Raw genomic sequence first — 16,644 nt, forward strand, 5'->3', positions numbered from 1 at the left:
GAGCATTTAGGATATTCTCATAAAGTGAATTTCAGTTTGTTTTAGTTACATCTATGTTCTTACTCATGTTTGGGTAGGGGAATTATAAAACTAAATTCTTGATATGCTTTGAAATATAATTAAAACTTGACTTTAATGCTAGAAGTTTGATCTGATGCTTTTTTAACAGAAATAATATAGAGTAGAAAATGTTGCCATGCTCAAATTTCTATGTGCCTCATTGTGTGATTTTTATTTTCTGTGTGTGTCTATATTTGTACTGAGATAAATTTAATGATTATCCATTTGCTGGGATTGCCTGAACCAGGAAGAGTGGGTAGCGGTGTGGTTGGAATATCTAAAGTATCTGATTAGACATGCTAGTGTCCTGCTAATAAAAAGATACTGCAGGGAAATTAATAATTTTGACTTAGTGTGTTAAAAACATGCTGTAATATATTAAGGTCTAAGTAAAGGCTAGCACAACAATACTTCATTGTATCTTGGTGACTGTTTTGAAATGCTTTTCATGTACTGTTTAATGTTCTTTGATGCATTTAATATTAACATTGATGCATTTAATACCTGAGCTAGTTCCATGATATTTTCTAGTTTTCAGTTGAAAGTGAAATTTCAACTTTTCCTTGGGTTTTCAGAACTCGTAAAAGTTCTTTTTCAGTTGTAAAATATCAAATGTGGTTATTTACCAGGAAAGTTTTGATGCCAGCATAAGCATTGCATTCAAGACACAGTGCTTGCTTTCGACATGTTTGCATTTGTCCATCTGGATTTTTTCCTATTTTTTGCTCTTAAATGCTAGTTCTCTACACTTGGATATTCTCTTGAATAACAAGACTACATGGGAGAATTTAGATGGTTTGTGATAGAGCAGAGCAGGGAAGAGAGGTGTCTGAGGGGCAGCTGAATGCTGTTCTTTGAAGTGTTTGTTTGCTTTTATTTCTCAATACCAGAATAAATAAGTAAAACTTTGTGTAAATTGACATACTAAATTAAGTAAAATTTCCTGATGCAACACTTCTGCTGCCTGCAATGGCACCTGAGACTATCACATACAGTCCAAGTACTAATCTTGAGACAAATATTCATTAGCAATTCAGAGCTATGTAAACATTTATTTCTTTCAGGAAGCAAAACTGAGATCAAATAGTAACCTTTTAGAAAATGAGTTTTTGGTGTGCTTTTTCACTTCTAATTTCTTCATGGAATCACTATAGCTTAGTTGTTGATTTGTTCTCCTGTGGTTGTTATCCCTGTGCCAAGTGTAGGCAATGTGAGAGCTCTCAGAGATAAACTAGAATAGGACAAGAAATAGTGTACAAATGTTACCTTTGATTAGGTAGTAAGAAAAAAAAAAAAAGATTGCAGTAAGGGTGATCAAATATGGGAACAGATAGCGCAGAGATACTGCAAAATCTTCATCCTTGTAAATATTTAAAATGCAACTAGAAGTTTGCCTGAAGCAAAACCTGATCCTGCTTTGAGTAGGCAGATCAACTGTGTGACCTAAAGTTGTCACTGCCAACCTGCATTATTCTGTAACTATAAGTCTTTGAACTTCCTAGTCTACCTTTCTGCCATTTACTGAAACTCTGTGAGCATCCTCCTTATTTCCTCTTCAAGGCCTTCTCAGACAAAGCACTATTGAGGAGGCTGGAAATGTGTTAAGGAAATTTTTATTGCTGCTGGTCATAATTTCTCCTGACTTGAGAGAAGGGACATCAAACTTACCTTTAAGTTACTTTTCTGAAGAGCAAAAGCATAAATCACAGCTCCTCTGGTTTTCTCCTTCTGCAGAAATAAAATACATAACCTTCCCTGTTCGTATGTAGAAAAGTGGGTGAATGCTGTTTTGTGTCTATTGGAGTATAATCTTCATTTGCTGCAGATGAACGCAAAATTATGTACAAGTGCCACAGCACTATGATCAAGTGCCACAGCAGATTTTCTTAAAGGAAATGTTTCTTAAACTTCTTTAATCTGTCGTAATTCAATATAGTTATACTCCTGTAAGTTAATACTTCTGCCTCAGGTATTTGACTTTTGGCTGAATTATTAGTAGTTTGCTCAATGTTTTTTGATGGGAGCTTTAGCCAGAACTTGAAGATTAGGCAGTATTAGGAGACCAGAACAGTCAGGGTGAAAGAAATTCCACAGTACAGTTTTTGTTTTCCCCTGAGTCACAAGAGATTTGAATATGGGAAGTTTGTGTCTGCTGATAGCATTACTTGAATCCTGTAAATTATATCTGATTTCTGTCTTTTATAATTTTTTTTGTCTGAACATGTGAATTCAGCTGTGACAGCTAGGAGTCCTGAAAATGATGGTGTTCTTCTGAGACTACGCACTGCAGATAGCCCATTCATGCTGTTCATAAGTTATATGGTAGATTGAAAAGTAATAAAAGTATTTTATGTAATTGATCTGTAGCGATGATCTACCTTTTACTTCCTGTGTCTACATTGAATTTGCAGTGGTGGTTTTTGATTTCTAACGCATTGATGTGTTAGCAGAATGGATGCTGACTTGTTGTTAATGCAGTCTGGAATCTTCCTTGCTCAATATTCAAATGGAAATAAATAATGAAATTTTTTTACTTAATCCATTTTTCTTTTGTGACTTGCAGACAGATGCCAGCAGTAAAGCTATATTCTCAAAAGTGATGGTTATAACAAGTAAGTCACTGAAAGTATTTACAGTGTCTCAAAATTACAGTAGAACTATATTGCTTTCTTGCTTTAAAATAATTTGGGGTAAGTTTATAAAAAAAGCATTTTGCAGCAGATAAAATCTAAAGCAAATAATGATAAACGTGATGCAGCAATATGCTTTTAAGAATGAAGGCAACTAAGCAGAATTACTCTCTTGCTGTAAGAAAACATCAGTCATGAAGCCTATCACATAGCATTTTGGCTGCATTGTGGACTAATCAAGGTCTAGATGATCTAGGTGTTAATGTCTATTTTAACATTTGTTATAGAGTATATATTCATAGATGTTAACTAAACTACTAAGCTGTGTACTAACTTACCTCTCTTCGGAGGTTTTAGTATTGTAAATGTCATTGAAATGCAAGAGAGTTTGTATTTCACTAGCAAGGAAAGCACTTCAAAAGCTGAAGAAGTTTTGTGTAAGCTGAACTATTGAGAAAGAAATACCCACCATCCCAAAAGCAACACTTTTTGTTCTCCAGGCCCACCATGCCAATAGCATTAAAACTAGTATGAAGAAAAACTTGCTTTACGATTCTGAAAATTTGTTTTCAAATCCACCTTTTAAAAAAAATGCCATTGGTTCTGGCAAAAAAATAAACTACATAAGACTGCACATTTTTGAAAAATACAGAGGAAAAAAATGAACTGTGTTGCTTCATTGGCCATGATACTAATCTATTTTTCATTGGTTTGTGTTTTTTCTCGTACTTTTAGTTCTCAGTTTATTTTTTAAAAAAATCAATACAGCAAAACAAAATCATAATAGGGCTTGTTTTGAACCAACCGTCCTGTAGTGCTACACCACCTTCTGTACCAGCTTTGCTTAACACTGTCTGGACCAAAAAATATGAAGCATCTTAAATAGTAGACTAGTCCTTTGCCAAGAAATTGCCTTGCTATAATATAAAACATAAACATAAAATGAGGTGTAGTTGAAGAAATGCATTTTAAATGCCTTTTTTTTTGGATGTTTTAAGCTGTTATAAATCTTATGTTTCCTTAATGCATTTTAAATGCTGTTTTTTGTTTTTGAATGTTTGTTGTAAAGCTTATGTTTACTTATAAGGTACTTTAGCAAAAATACTCTTTTTGATGTTTTTCACACTTGTTGCATTGGGTTATCTGTATACAGAGTATATTTTCTTGTGGAGTTCAGGCTTTACAGTATGAGGTCAGTTTCAGCTGTTAGTAATATCATTAGCAAGAGCAACTAGACCTGCTGAAAAATGAGTGTGAAGGGTGGGGAAAACAATTAGCCAAAGGAAATTTGTATAAATTTGTGTCCTCATAGATATGTCTGCTTATTTTGAGGCGTTTTATGGTTTGGATTTTTTTGTAGTTTTTCTTTTTGTTCATTTGGTTTGGGTTTTGTGTGGTTTGTATGATGTTCCAAACTTGTGCAATTTGCATAGTGAACTTTTTTTTTGTTATTTAAAGGAAACCTTCCTGATCCAGGGAAAGCTCAAGATTTCATGAAAAAGTTCACACAAGTTCTAGAAGATGATGAAAAAATAAGAAGTCAGTTAGAAATGCTTGTTAGCCCAACATGTTCTTGCAAACAGGCTGAAGGATGTGTGGTAAGAATTGCTCTTAAAGTGTGAATATTTTTGGAATAGAATTGATTAGAAATTTAATCACAACTTATATTTCAGAGGGAAATAACAAAGAAGTTGGGCAATCCAAAGCAACCAACAAATCCTTTCCTGGAAATGATAAAGTTTCTTCTTGAGAGAATTGCTCCTGTGCACATTGATACTGAATCCATCAGGTATTTTTTTTGTATGTGTTGTTGGCCATAGATCACAGAGTTTGAAACTGAGGTTTCTTACTTTGTCTTTAAACACAAGCAGTAATAAGCTGGGTGGATGTGGCTTAAGGCTTGGTGACCTGCATTATTTTCTTCTGTTTCACTCTGTGTAGGGGTTTTTCTGTCCTTGTCCAGAATGTAGTCACAGCAACAATTGCATTGTCACTCAGCATAGCTGGGACGACCTGTCAGTAAAAGTGGATGTGTTGCTGACAGACGAAGTATGGTTTGTGACCAGCTGACTTGTTTTAAAACAAATTTCTGTCCAGACTATTCAGCTGAAACTTTCCACCCAGAATATTAGCTCATAGTGATATAAACAGTAATGTAACTGAGGAAGTAAAGGTTATGATGATGAGGCAGCAAGACTTCAAGGAAGAGTGAGCCAAAGAAGTTATGGTGGGGGAGGATTGCTGAAATTATTTTTGCTGAAATGATTATTTAACTAACAGCAGTATTTGACATAAGCCTTACTGTCAAGAAAAATATGCAGAAGATAGGTCTTAAATTTATCATCAGCTCTTAGCAGAATTCTTAAATGGTTATTATTTTTCCTCTTGGTTAGAGACTAACTATTATAAACAGTTATTCTCCATCAATTATTAAGAATCTGTAGCGGGTTGTAATCTCAGCATAGTTCTTATTGAGTTTGTTGCTTGTAATGCTCAAATTGTTTTCTTATTTTGGTCATCCTTCCAGAGTAATTTGTATATAGTTCTTAATTCATGATGGATGAATATTTTTTAGTGTAATGCTTCAGAATGCTTTGATTTGGATAGGAGATGAGGGCAACCAGATTATGTATGTAGTTGACATATTTGGTTTATAGTAGGCTTATGTTTTAAATAAGTTGCTTTAATAAGATTGTTTTCACAAGTTTAAGATGTAATCATACATGGTGGAATTGCAGTAACTACAAGATCATATTTTGTTTTCCTCTTCAGTGCCCTTATCAAACAAGTGAACAAGTCTATAGATGGAACAGCTGATGATGAAGATGAGGGTGTACCTACTGACCAGGCAATCAGAGCAGGTCTTGAATTGCTGAAGGCAAGTATAGTCCTGATGGCCAGTGAGTATGGGAAACTTTGCAAAAAACTTTGTTAAAATAAATTTTTAATTAGCACTTACTGCTTTTAGTCAAAAGCATGTGGTGCCTACCTGGAAGAAACCGGTTTGGTTTTTTGTGCTTCATGCTCATCTTGGCACATCAGTAAGGCTATTTTAAAAATGATTTAGAAACTTTTCTGTAAGCCAAAAGTAGTTGCATGTGAGACAGTAGCAGTGCAGTTTTGGTTATTAGAGCATGAATTCAGCGATTTGTAGACATGGTGCTGTTATACATCAGTGCAGCACTGTGGTTCCTCTGTGTTCCACCTAAGTTGGGGTCTTAAGTATTTCAACTATGAGTAATCTTGAAACTGGGCTAACATAGCAAAGACTGTCAAGTAGTCCAGGTGGGAGTTGACTTCAGAGGCCTTAAAATCTAAAGGACTCCCATATTGAAGTTTTCAGAGTATTTTAGGTGAACTAAGGACTGAGTAGATTCACCTGAAAGGGTGAATCTCTTTATCCAAGTCTGAACTTTTATCTAAAAGTGCAGATACCCAGTAGCACAAGAATGCATCTGAGTAAGAAAGAATGAATCATTTTGTGAAGGAGTATATGCTTGAATGAAGGCTTCCAAGTCAATATTTACATATTTGCATGACCTGGCATGACACATTTAAGGAAGAGGAGTAAGACTGCCCTAAACAAAGAGGTCTATACATCATCAGAATAATACAGGGAGAACAAATGTAGAAGTCCAGCATTGGGAATGCCATACAATGAAGTGGGAAGGAAGGTAACTTAGTTAAAATAGGAAACGGCATATGAAGAACTTAGTAGATTTTGAGGATTGTTTCTCTACCATAAATCAGAATATTATGTGTAACAAGGCTAATAATCAACAGCCACTTAAAAATGAAGAGAAGACCACATTTCAAGGAGGATCAATTAAAGGTTTCTTTATTTAATTTTTTTTAACATGGGAGGACTGTCATACCTGAAAACAGCCAAGTCCAAGAATCTGAAGGAGAGGTACAGAATCTGTTAAGTTAATATGGAAAACTTGAGGGACTAGAGGCCCTATTGAGTATGTCTGTGTTGCTATTTTAGAGATAGGAATTTCACTTCAGAGCAGAATCAATTCTTCCCCTGAGGAAACAAACATGAAGTCTGGAGGCATGCAAGCTGGATTCCTTTCAGAAGAACAAAATTGAGATGGGCTTCAGAAGCACATGTTGTGTTGCATTGCCTAAAGTGGATTTAGTCATTCTAAAAATACTCTGAAGTAAAACTCCTGAAACATGAATATTGCTTCCTTAGCATCAGTTGGGTTTCTCCTAAGACCTGCTCCTGCTGTAACCCAGTACTTGCTAATGTCACTGAGAAGTACATGGTCAGAATAGTAGGAGAAGAAACTGAGACTGGGGAAATAAATTAAATCTAATGAAGTCATGTATAAAGACAGAACTTTAGGAGCTACTAAAAAAAAAGAAGAGCAATGTGGATCATGAATCAAAACCAGGGAGAGTATTATAAATGTTCCAGTATGGCAGTGGAAAATGACTCTTGATGAAGTGTCCTAGTATAAGTGGACCTTTAAAAATTGTTAACATGGATTTCATCATGTTTTGGCAGGTACTTTCGTTTACGCACCCTATCTCATTTCATTCAGCTGAAACTTTTGAATCTCTCCTTGCTTGCTTGAAAATGGATGATGAAAAAGTGGCAGAAGCTGCATTACAAATTTTCAAAAATACAGGAAGTAAAATTGAAGAAGACTTTCCTCACATACGATCGTAAGTTGTTTATCTTACTCTGAGCAGTGACATTTACTGTATAAGATTTTTGAAGTTCTCACTCTGCCTTTCATCTGCTGTAGCGTTATCCTGCATTCTTTTGGAAGAAAGTATTATTTCCAAAAAGAGATTTTGAAAAACTAAACTGTAGTCCTTTTTGAAGAATGGAAGGGAAATGAATATATCCAAAGTAGTGACAGGTAGTATGTCACTGATACTGCTATAATTAATACTGTTGCCCTTCAGAATTACTTATTCTTTCCTAAGTTTTTTATATATATATATGCATATATATATGCAGTGTAAGAACTTTCCTTGCAATTTAATGGCGATATGTAGGCCAAAATATTTCCAAAAAACATTTAGTACCTGTGCAGATATCAATGCCTATTTTAGCACATAATATTTTATCAACAAAAACTAGGATTTTTTTGCTTGCAAGTTATGTAAATAATTTTTTTCTTCTTGTTTTTGAAGAAATTACCCAAACAAAAGCAATTAGTGCTTTTGCAGAAGTGTTGTGATTTTTATATGTATATCTGTACTTCTTTGTTAGTTTGATGTTTTGGAAAATTTTGCATTTGTGAAATTACTTATGTCTTGCTCTGTTTGTCTATTTGTTTTGTTACACAACTGTTTAGTGCTTTGCTTCCAGTGTTGCACCATAAAGCTAAAAAGGGACCCCCTCGTCAAGCCAAGTATGCTATTCACTGCATCCATGCAATATTTTCCAGCAAAGAAACACAGTTTGCACAGATATTTGAGGTAATATTAAATACTTGAGTTACTTTTACTGATCTTTTATATTGCATATGTAAACTAAGGGATGTAGTTGCAAGTTGTAGCAGATTTAGGAAATATGTTTTTCCCCTTTCCTTTAGTTCTTACATGATTTTGGCCTGAAGAATGATAGTAGAGGGTGTTCTTGTATCTCGTGATTCGTCATGTTTTATGTTGTGTATTTTAAGAGCTGGTAGAGTAAAACCAAGTGTTAGGCTGTGTACTTGAACCATGAACTATTTATAGAAAGAGGAACCATATGCTACTCCTTACCCCTGTTGAAAATGGTCAAACGTATTTAAATGGTTGCAGAAATTTAGGAAAACTGAATTGTGGTACAGACTAAGTGAATTTTTTAGCTGTAACTGCAAATGTGCTTTTTAATTAGTGGCCCTCAGCCTCTTATCTTGAAGGCTGAATCATAGTCCATGACTGGAATTGCTAGCTTGAGATCTTGTTCTCCCACAATAAAGTAGGCTTTTTAATCCATTGTTTCCTAAATGGTCATGCTTGAGCTGTCACTTTTTGAACTATCCAGAGGTGATAAATATTTTGTCTGTCATCTTGACCTTTCCTCTAACTTGAGAAAGATTTGATGGGCTAGTGAATGTATCTTTAAATAATCAATAGTTCTTTTGGAATTGTATTTCTGAAATAGACATGGACAAGTCATTTCCATCCCTTCAGTAAGACACAGATTATATCAGAAATAGTTGAATTTGTTGTATTTTTTTTTTTTTAGCCACTGCATAAAAGCCTGGATCCAAGCAATTTTGAGCACCTCATTACGCCATTGGTTACTATTGGCCATATAGCCATGCTTGCACCTGACCAATTTGCTGCCCCTTTGAAATCTTTGGTTGCTACTTTTATTGTTAAAGATTTGCTAATGAATGATAGGGTGAGTATTTTTAAAACCTTATATTAAGAGTGCTTTTTCTGCAGTATCATACTCACCAAGTTCTTGGGAAGATATCTGGCATGCTGGTTCTGCTTTTTGTATACAGTTGTCTTTTGATTTACTCATGTAGTTTGACTCTATTCAAAACACATGGTACAGGAAAGGAGAGTTCTACTGATTTAGGAATCTTACTAAAGTGATGACCTGCATAGCACAGCATTTCATCATTTGTAATTTGGCCTTCATTAAAAAGGGGAAAATTGTTATGATTTCATTCTGTTTCTTATCTTGAGTGAGTTGTGATTTTTAGGAAGTATATTACATTTGAAATTAAAATACACTATTTAAATGGAGGACTGAATTTAAAGTTTTTGAACAATTTTGTGTTCATTCTAAAGTGATTATGAAGTCAAAAAATGAACTCGTGCATTGCTTGAAGTTGCTTAGGGAAAGATACACACTCTAAAACAGTAAAATGTGTGTGAGGTTCCAATCTACTGGATATGGAAAAACTGTTATTTTCAAAGCAATGTCTATTATGCCCTAAAGGAATAGTTTTCAGGTAACAACAACAACCAGTTCCTTTATTAATCTTGAATTTGCTGATACTTGGATAGTGAGGTATCTCACTTCTGTAGTGGTTACTTCTGTAAGATACAGTAGGCATACAGCTGACCAGGGAGTGCTGCTGTATTGGTTCCAGAAGCAAACAGAAAGAGAAGGTTACAAGTTTCACTGAAGAGTAACTGTACTGTAACAAATGTAACATTTTGTTTAGCTTCCAGGAAAAAAGACAACAAAACTTTGGGTCCCAGATGAAGAAGTGTCTCCTGAAACCCTTGTTAAAGTGAGTAGCATGTACTATGTTTTCCTGTCTCTTATGTTTGTAATACTTAATAAGGATTTGCTCTTGGGAGCATATTTTTAAATTATTATTTTATGCATAAATTTATGTACACACTTCATTAAGTTTTTATATGAACTCTTTATAGGTGTAGTTTTGTTTTCTGACACTTGACTGTGATGATAGCTGGATTACTTAAAGTAAAATTATTTTTTTTCCTCCTCTTCAATATAGGAGTTAAATACTATAGAAATTTGGTTAAAAGTCTTTTCTTTTTCTGTTGAATTTTTATGCCATTCCAAGAAACTTTCAGTGCTGTTTTGGAAAAAGAAAAATGGGGTTTGGGTTTGTAAGTTTCTTCAAATGAATAAATTGATTAGAGTGTTTATTTTTCTGTGTTTGCAATGTGTATTAGAGAAAAACCTGGATTTAATAAAAATACATCACTTTAAAATAGTGGGGGGTTTGTTTTGGTACTTTACTTAAAAATGTTGTCTCAAGCTTTTTCTTGTTTTGGAGAAAGTGTATTACGTTTTCTGTACTCTGTAAGAGCTACTGTCAATCAATTTTTCAGTGAATTAGAAATAGACTAACGATGTGGAAAATATATTCTATATCTGTATTTGGTTTTTAAATGCCCCTCAGAACAGGGATAGATTTTTGCTTTCACTTCTTTCAGAATGAGATGCTTGTCTTGTATATTATGTTCTATGTTATATCAGTTGTTTAGTTTCTAATATCTTCTGAGTAGAGTGGCTCTGGTTTTAAAAAGTTCTTTGCCTTCTCTCAAAATTGTTAAACACTTCCTAGCAGACCTACTTTTCTGCTAGGTTAATAAGTACTTTGGTTTGCAGTTCGGTACAGAACATATTACTGGAAGGGCTTGGGTTTTTTTGAATTTGATTGTTGCTTTTAGTTTTTTGACTCCACAAAGGATAGTTTTCATGTTTGTGCAATTCCATAGTTGCACACTGTACTCTGAAAATGGTTTAAAGAGAATGCACCTTTGTTTTAAATTAATGAAGTGCTAATTTTAAATAGACATGATTTCACTTGGGTGATTATACATGTAACTTGAATTAGTAAGTATTAATTGTTTTTCTTAATTATTATAAATGATTTGTGAAGCTGCAATAACTCTCTAAAATGTACTTTTATATCGATAAAACTTCTCATACATCTGTCTATTTGGAAAGGAATTAACCTGCAGAAATTCTTAAGGCAATTTACAGTTGAAGCCAAGCCTGAAAACTGTAAGAAGAATTTATTTCAATAGCCTGTGAAAACAGGCTATTGTGAAAATTGATTTGCAAATTTAATTAACCTTTATAACTACTGCAAAGCTTAAACTTAATGTATGCTCCAGACAATGCCATTAGTTTATGAATGATTTCTCTCTGATCGTGGACTTTTCTTCACTCTGGTTTTTCAAGCCTCTTTTTCCTTTTGTAACATTATTATATATCTAGTGAGGATTTTCAAACTAGCAGGTTAGAGTATGAAAGTGGGAAGGAGTGCTGAAAACTAAATTGTAGTATTGTCCAGCCAGCAGATATAGACTGACCGAGGATAACCTTAGTTTTGGGTGCTAAACCTTTTGTGGAAGGCTCTCTGCAGAGAAATGTTTCAGTACAGTATTAACTATGAATTGGATTAATGATTATATGAGTTAGACTGGAATTCCTACGCTGGACACTTGAGTTCTAAACCATTTTGTCTCTCTTGGCAGTGACCTGTAATGAGTACTGTGCACCATGCAGGTGACTTGTGTAGTAGCAGTGATATTTCTTGTTTCCTTCCATATCACTGGAATATAAATTTATCAATTTTAAAAAACAGTTTTAAAGTTTAGCTAGCTGCTGCCATAATGGTGATGTAGTAGGAAGACAGTGTTGTGTTTCATATGGCTCTGTCTCATTTTCACTTTCTTATCTTTTCATGTTGTGTAAAAATAATTTTTCATCTCGGAGGAGAATTCTAGGCTTGTGGAACACAAATTGAAATAAGAACTTCAGTCTGAATATAAGGAAAGGCCTGAGAACAGTCAGACAATGCAACAGGTAGCAAGAGATTGCAGGTTGCCAAGAGAGCCTGTGCAGTCTTCATTCTTGGAGGGCTTTTGACACCACAGCGCCTAAAACTGAGATCAATGTGGTGTGATTTCATAGCTGACCTTCCTTTGAGCAGGGGATTGAACTGGAGACCTAACACTCCTTTCAACTGGAATTATCTTTCAATAACTACACAATTTGGTTGCAAAGGGAGAATTTAAAACATGACAGCAGTCCGCACTCATGTCATGTCTAACTTAGTCTTTGGGTAATCAGTAGTAGTGACTGGGGGAATTCTCATGCCCTGTACTGATTCCATGGGAATGCTTAATTCTCCATGGTTGGTGGAATGTCACCATACCATCATTAACACTAGCAAAGAAATAGGGAAAATGGTGGGGTCAGACAAAAATTATGAGGGAGGTGGTACTAGGACTTCACTACATGGAAGGAAAACTAGAATAGGTTGGGATAATAAAGTTGGGGAAAAAACATTATGGAGGGAATTACTAGAAGCAAAGATTGAAATTGAAATTGTCAAGGGACAAGGTAACTGTGTCTGTTCTCTGGCCAAATGTGTCATTTATTTGAAGACTAAGGAGAGCTGTCATATTTCCATCCTCCCAACAAATGGGAGGCACTAACAGTTGCAGGTCCTGGTTGTGACGTGAAGAAACTGAATTTGTGAGCTGTGAAAATATATGATGCCATTATTGTTATGTTACAATTATTGTATTGGGTTTGATGCTACTAAAATCTTCTGGTGGATACTTAGAGCTGTTCCAGTGGAAGACCCTTTGAAAGTGAGGGCAAGACAAATTCTGCTCCTCAGACTGCATTTGCATTTTGAGTTCTGGAGTGACAGACATCCTATAGCTCACTGGTGTTACCCAGTAAGGTGGAGCAAGTGGACTACAGTCCTAAAAACTAAACTCACGTAGAAGTGATAGTCCTAGTCCTGAGATCTGATGGGATCATTTTAGTCGGTTCGTTGCAAGGAGTAGATCAATTATGCTATGATAAATTTAATTTGTTCATATTGTGGATGTTTATATAAAAGTTACTAGAGTTGCTTTTCCCACTAATGAGAATATTTGAAGTTACCATGTATGAAAAGTGTAAGTTTTCTAAAGCTTTTGGGTTTTGATCTTCAGAGTTCATATTTTGTTTTGGTTCTTTTGGTTTTTTTTTTTTGTTTCCTTTTTTTTCCCCAAAGGATATCAATGTGATTTAGATGAGCATTTTCATTTTCCTGTAAGAAGATACTCTTCTTTGTTTTCTTTATTGTCTCTGCTGTCATATGCAAGGAAAATGAAAGGATAAAGCGATTCAAATACTAAAACAAACTTAATCTCCAAATTGATATTTTATTTTCACTAAAGAAATGTGAAATCATTCAGTGTTTCGTGATAGTTGCTGGATTCTGCATATGGGCAGAAGCTTGCCTCAAAACACTTGATGTTTCCATTGGCAAAACCAAGTTATCCCTCCCCAACTTTGAGGCTTTTCTTTAAATAGCTGTGGAAAAAGCATTTTTTACCAGGGTAAGTTATTGTAGTACAGATTGCTAGCAGTCAAGATGTCTATTAAGTGTTTTTTCAAGTACATGTCTTAAATTTAAACTCAGATATGACCTAGATAAATAGAGAATATATAGGGCACAGGAATTTAACGCCAAGGTCGTGGGTTCAGTCACCATATGGGTCATTCACTGGTGATTCTTGTGGCTCCTTTCCGATGCAGAATATTCTGTGAATTCTAGGAATATGTAAAGATGAAAATGTGTTCTGCTTTTTGATCCAGTAACATTTTCTTAGTAAGTATAAACTAACTGTTTAGCCTATTTCATAGTGTTTAATGCATGTAAGCTCAATTAAGAAAATGTTTTCAAAGGACAAAATATGTGATTGCTTATAGAAGAAGCAGCTCAAACTTTAAATGTATAATTTTTATTTGCTGTAATACATACTTGAGGCTTTCAGTGAAAAGTTGCTGTCTAGTTGAGAGTATGTCTGGTTATCTTTCATTATTTAAATGATATTTTGCAGTCCTGACAGACTTATGTTTGTAGCAGCAAAAAGCACTTGGGAAAAAATATCATATGATTAAATTAAGATAAAGATGATTTTAAAAATGAGGCTTATAATATGATTTGACTTTTTGGTATCAATTTATTTTTTCAGATTCAGGCCATCAAGATGATGGTTCGATGGTTGCTAGGAATGAAGAACAACCACAGCAAGTCAGGTACTTCTACTCTGAGACTGCTAACAACAATATTACACAGTGATGGAGACTTAACAGAGCAGGGGAAAATAAGGTATGTACCAGATGGTAATGTTTTCATATCTATGCTGATGGAGTGAGGGGAGAGTTTTAATTGAAGTAGTGTGTAAACTACTCTGCTAGACTGCTTAAAAATTTATACATTTTATTTCATAAGATGTGATAGTAAGCTTGGCTGGTTCCTTAAGTTTGCTGAGTCTCAGGTTTTGTAATGCTGTACACACAGCTGCATTTTAGGTTTTCTATTCTTGCTTTTATTCATTCCTTCAATAGGTTATTACTCATACTGCAAGAATAAACTGTGCAACTTCCTCCTTCCCACTGAAAATTGGTTTTAATTTTTTATGCAGCTTGCTGTTCCTGGTGTACCAATTGCTGTGTATGCCAAATACCAATAGGTGGGCTTTCTAATAAAGAATAATAGTATGTTGTATAAACCAGGTGGAAATACTTAGTACACAAGACACATCTGCTTGGAGGCAGGCTAATCTATCTTGAGGTCTCTAAAAGTGAAAGCAAGAAGGAAATGTGTAAACAGGATTAAATCTCAATAAATAATTTACCTTTTAGGTGACTGTTAGACAACTTGTTTTTCTGGGTATCTTCTTAATCCTCTGTGGTAGGAAAAGTGAAAAGTTGTCAGCTGCTATTGCTTGCTAACATTGAAAATTTATGTCTACAAAAGCCATTAAGGGCATGGGTAGATTGTGCCAATATGTCTAAAAAGTTTCTGATTTTCAGGTAATGTTATACAGTAGTTATGCAGATAGAACCATATTGTGTGTGCAAAATTGCAAACTTGAGAGCTGTCTTGTATATTATATTTGTAGCAACTGTGTAATCTGTCCTAAAGTTCTTTGTAAACAATTGTTTTATAGTTCTGTAATGTGACCATTCATGTCAGCTGCCAGGGAGTTGAGTGGCAGTAATGTAGCTTTTCAGCATGACTACTTGGAGCTCATGGTTGGCTTATGCAGTAGTTAGAGAATAAATTAGTTCTGTAGACCCTGTGTGTTTTCATGCTTGGAGTGACGATTCCTTACTGTGCATGTTTCAGAAATTTAATTTTCCCACTCCCTTTCTACTCAAAAAGTAATTATATCAAGTAGAAACTTCATATAATGTTGTGATCAGTTTTCCATTTTTAAATCAAGTTAAGAGGGCTAGGGAGGGACCCTTTCAAAGTAGGGCAGTGACATGTGAGGTAACCCTTCAACCCCAGAGCTTGGAGCTCTGCCTGGGGATGGATGTTGAGCCAATGGAGATCTTATGGGCTAAGATTGAAGAGCAGTTTGCTCTGGGTAACATCGTGGTGAGTGTCTGCTGTGGGACCCGTGACCAGGAAGAAGTGGATGAGGCCTTTAAACAGCTGAAAACAACTTAATGTGTGCAGTCTTTGGTCCTTGTGGGGAAATTCAGCCTCTCTGATATCTGCTGCAAGGGCAACACAGCAGTGCATAACAATCAGGGCAGCATTCATGACAACTTTTTGACACAACTGGTAGAGGACCTAATGAGGAGAGGCTCTCTGCTGGACCTCATATAGGCCAACAAGGAGGGGCTTGCTGAGGATGTGCATGTTGAAGGCAACCTTGGCTATAATGACCCTAAGATGGTGAAGTTCAAAATCCTGAGGGCAAGGAGGAGGCCAGAAGGCAAGATTGCACTGGACTTACGAGAACAGTCTTGAATCTCTACAAGAATGTGCTTGAAGGGTCCCATTGGATAAGGCCTGGAGGGAAGAGGGGCCCAAGAAACCTAACTACCTAGTACTTAAAAATTCCCCCTCAGTACTCAAGAGTGATCACGGCAGAAAAGCAGATGGATACTTCAGCAAACTGTACCTGGATGAGCAAGGTGCTCCTGGCAAAATTCAAACACAAAAAGAGGGATTGAGAGCAGCCCTGCAGAGTAGTACTTGGGGACACTGGTGGATGAAAGGGTGAACATGAGCCAACAATGTGTGCTTACATCCCAGAAAGCCAGCTTGTCCTGGGCTGCATCAAAAGAAGCATGGCTTGCAGGTCAAGGGATGTGATTCTGCCTCTTTAGCTCACTCAGAGGGTGAGACCCTGCACAAAGTGCTGCATCCAGCTCTGGGGCTCTCAGCACAGGAAACACATGGACCTGCTGGGGCATGTTCTGAGAAGGGTCTCAAAAACAATCAGAGGGCTGGAGCACTTTTATGAGGAAAGGCTGAGTGGTTTGGAGTTGTTTAGCCTGGAGGAGAGAAGGGTCTGGGGTGACCACAATAGGAAGGGTCTTATTGTGACCTGTCAGTACTTAAAGGAGCCTGTAGATAGAAGAATTTTTTTTTTGTGGTGAGGGTGATGAAACACTGAAACAGGATGCTTAGGGAGGTAATAGCTGCCCCATGCCTAGAAACATTCAAGGTCATGTTGGACAGGCCTCCAAGTC

At 35.7% G+C, this 16,644-nt stretch overlaps 1 protein-coding gene across 3 annotated transcripts in view; it reads left to right on the forward strand.

The window, feature by feature from the left end:
- Positions 1 to 16,644, forward strand: part of PDS5B (PDS5 cohesin associated factor B) — a 102,919-nt gene that overhangs the window by 56,047 nt on the left and 30,228 nt on the right. For all 3 annotated transcript variants that reach the window (XM_059493342.1, XM_059493344.1, XM_059493343.1), the window contains exons 15-23: positions 2,624 to 2,672; positions 4,149 to 4,288; positions 4,364 to 4,479; positions 5,463 to 5,568; positions 7,204 to 7,364; positions 8,006 to 8,129; positions 8,887 to 9,045; positions 9,824 to 9,892; positions 14,124 to 14,260. In XM_059493342.1, coding sequence (XP_059349325.1) covers positions 2,624 to 2,672; positions 4,149 to 4,288; positions 4,364 to 4,479; positions 5,463 to 5,568; positions 7,204 to 7,364; positions 8,006 to 8,129; positions 8,887 to 9,045; positions 9,824 to 9,892; positions 14,124 to 14,260 — 1,061 coding nt within the window. The remainder of the gene's footprint in view (positions 1 to 2,623; positions 2,673 to 4,148; positions 4,289 to 4,363; positions 4,480 to 5,462; positions 5,569 to 7,203; positions 7,365 to 8,005; positions 8,130 to 8,886; positions 9,046 to 9,823; positions 9,893 to 14,123; positions 14,261 to 16,644) is intronic.

This window comes from Ammospiza nelsoni, chromosome 2 (genome assembly GCF_027579445.1).
Source record: "Ammospiza nelsoni isolate bAmmNel1 chromosome 2, bAmmNel1.pri, whole genome shotgun sequence".
Lineage (NCBI taxonomy): Eukaryota > Metazoa > Chordata > Aves > Passeriformes > Passerellidae > Ammospiza > Ammospiza nelsoni.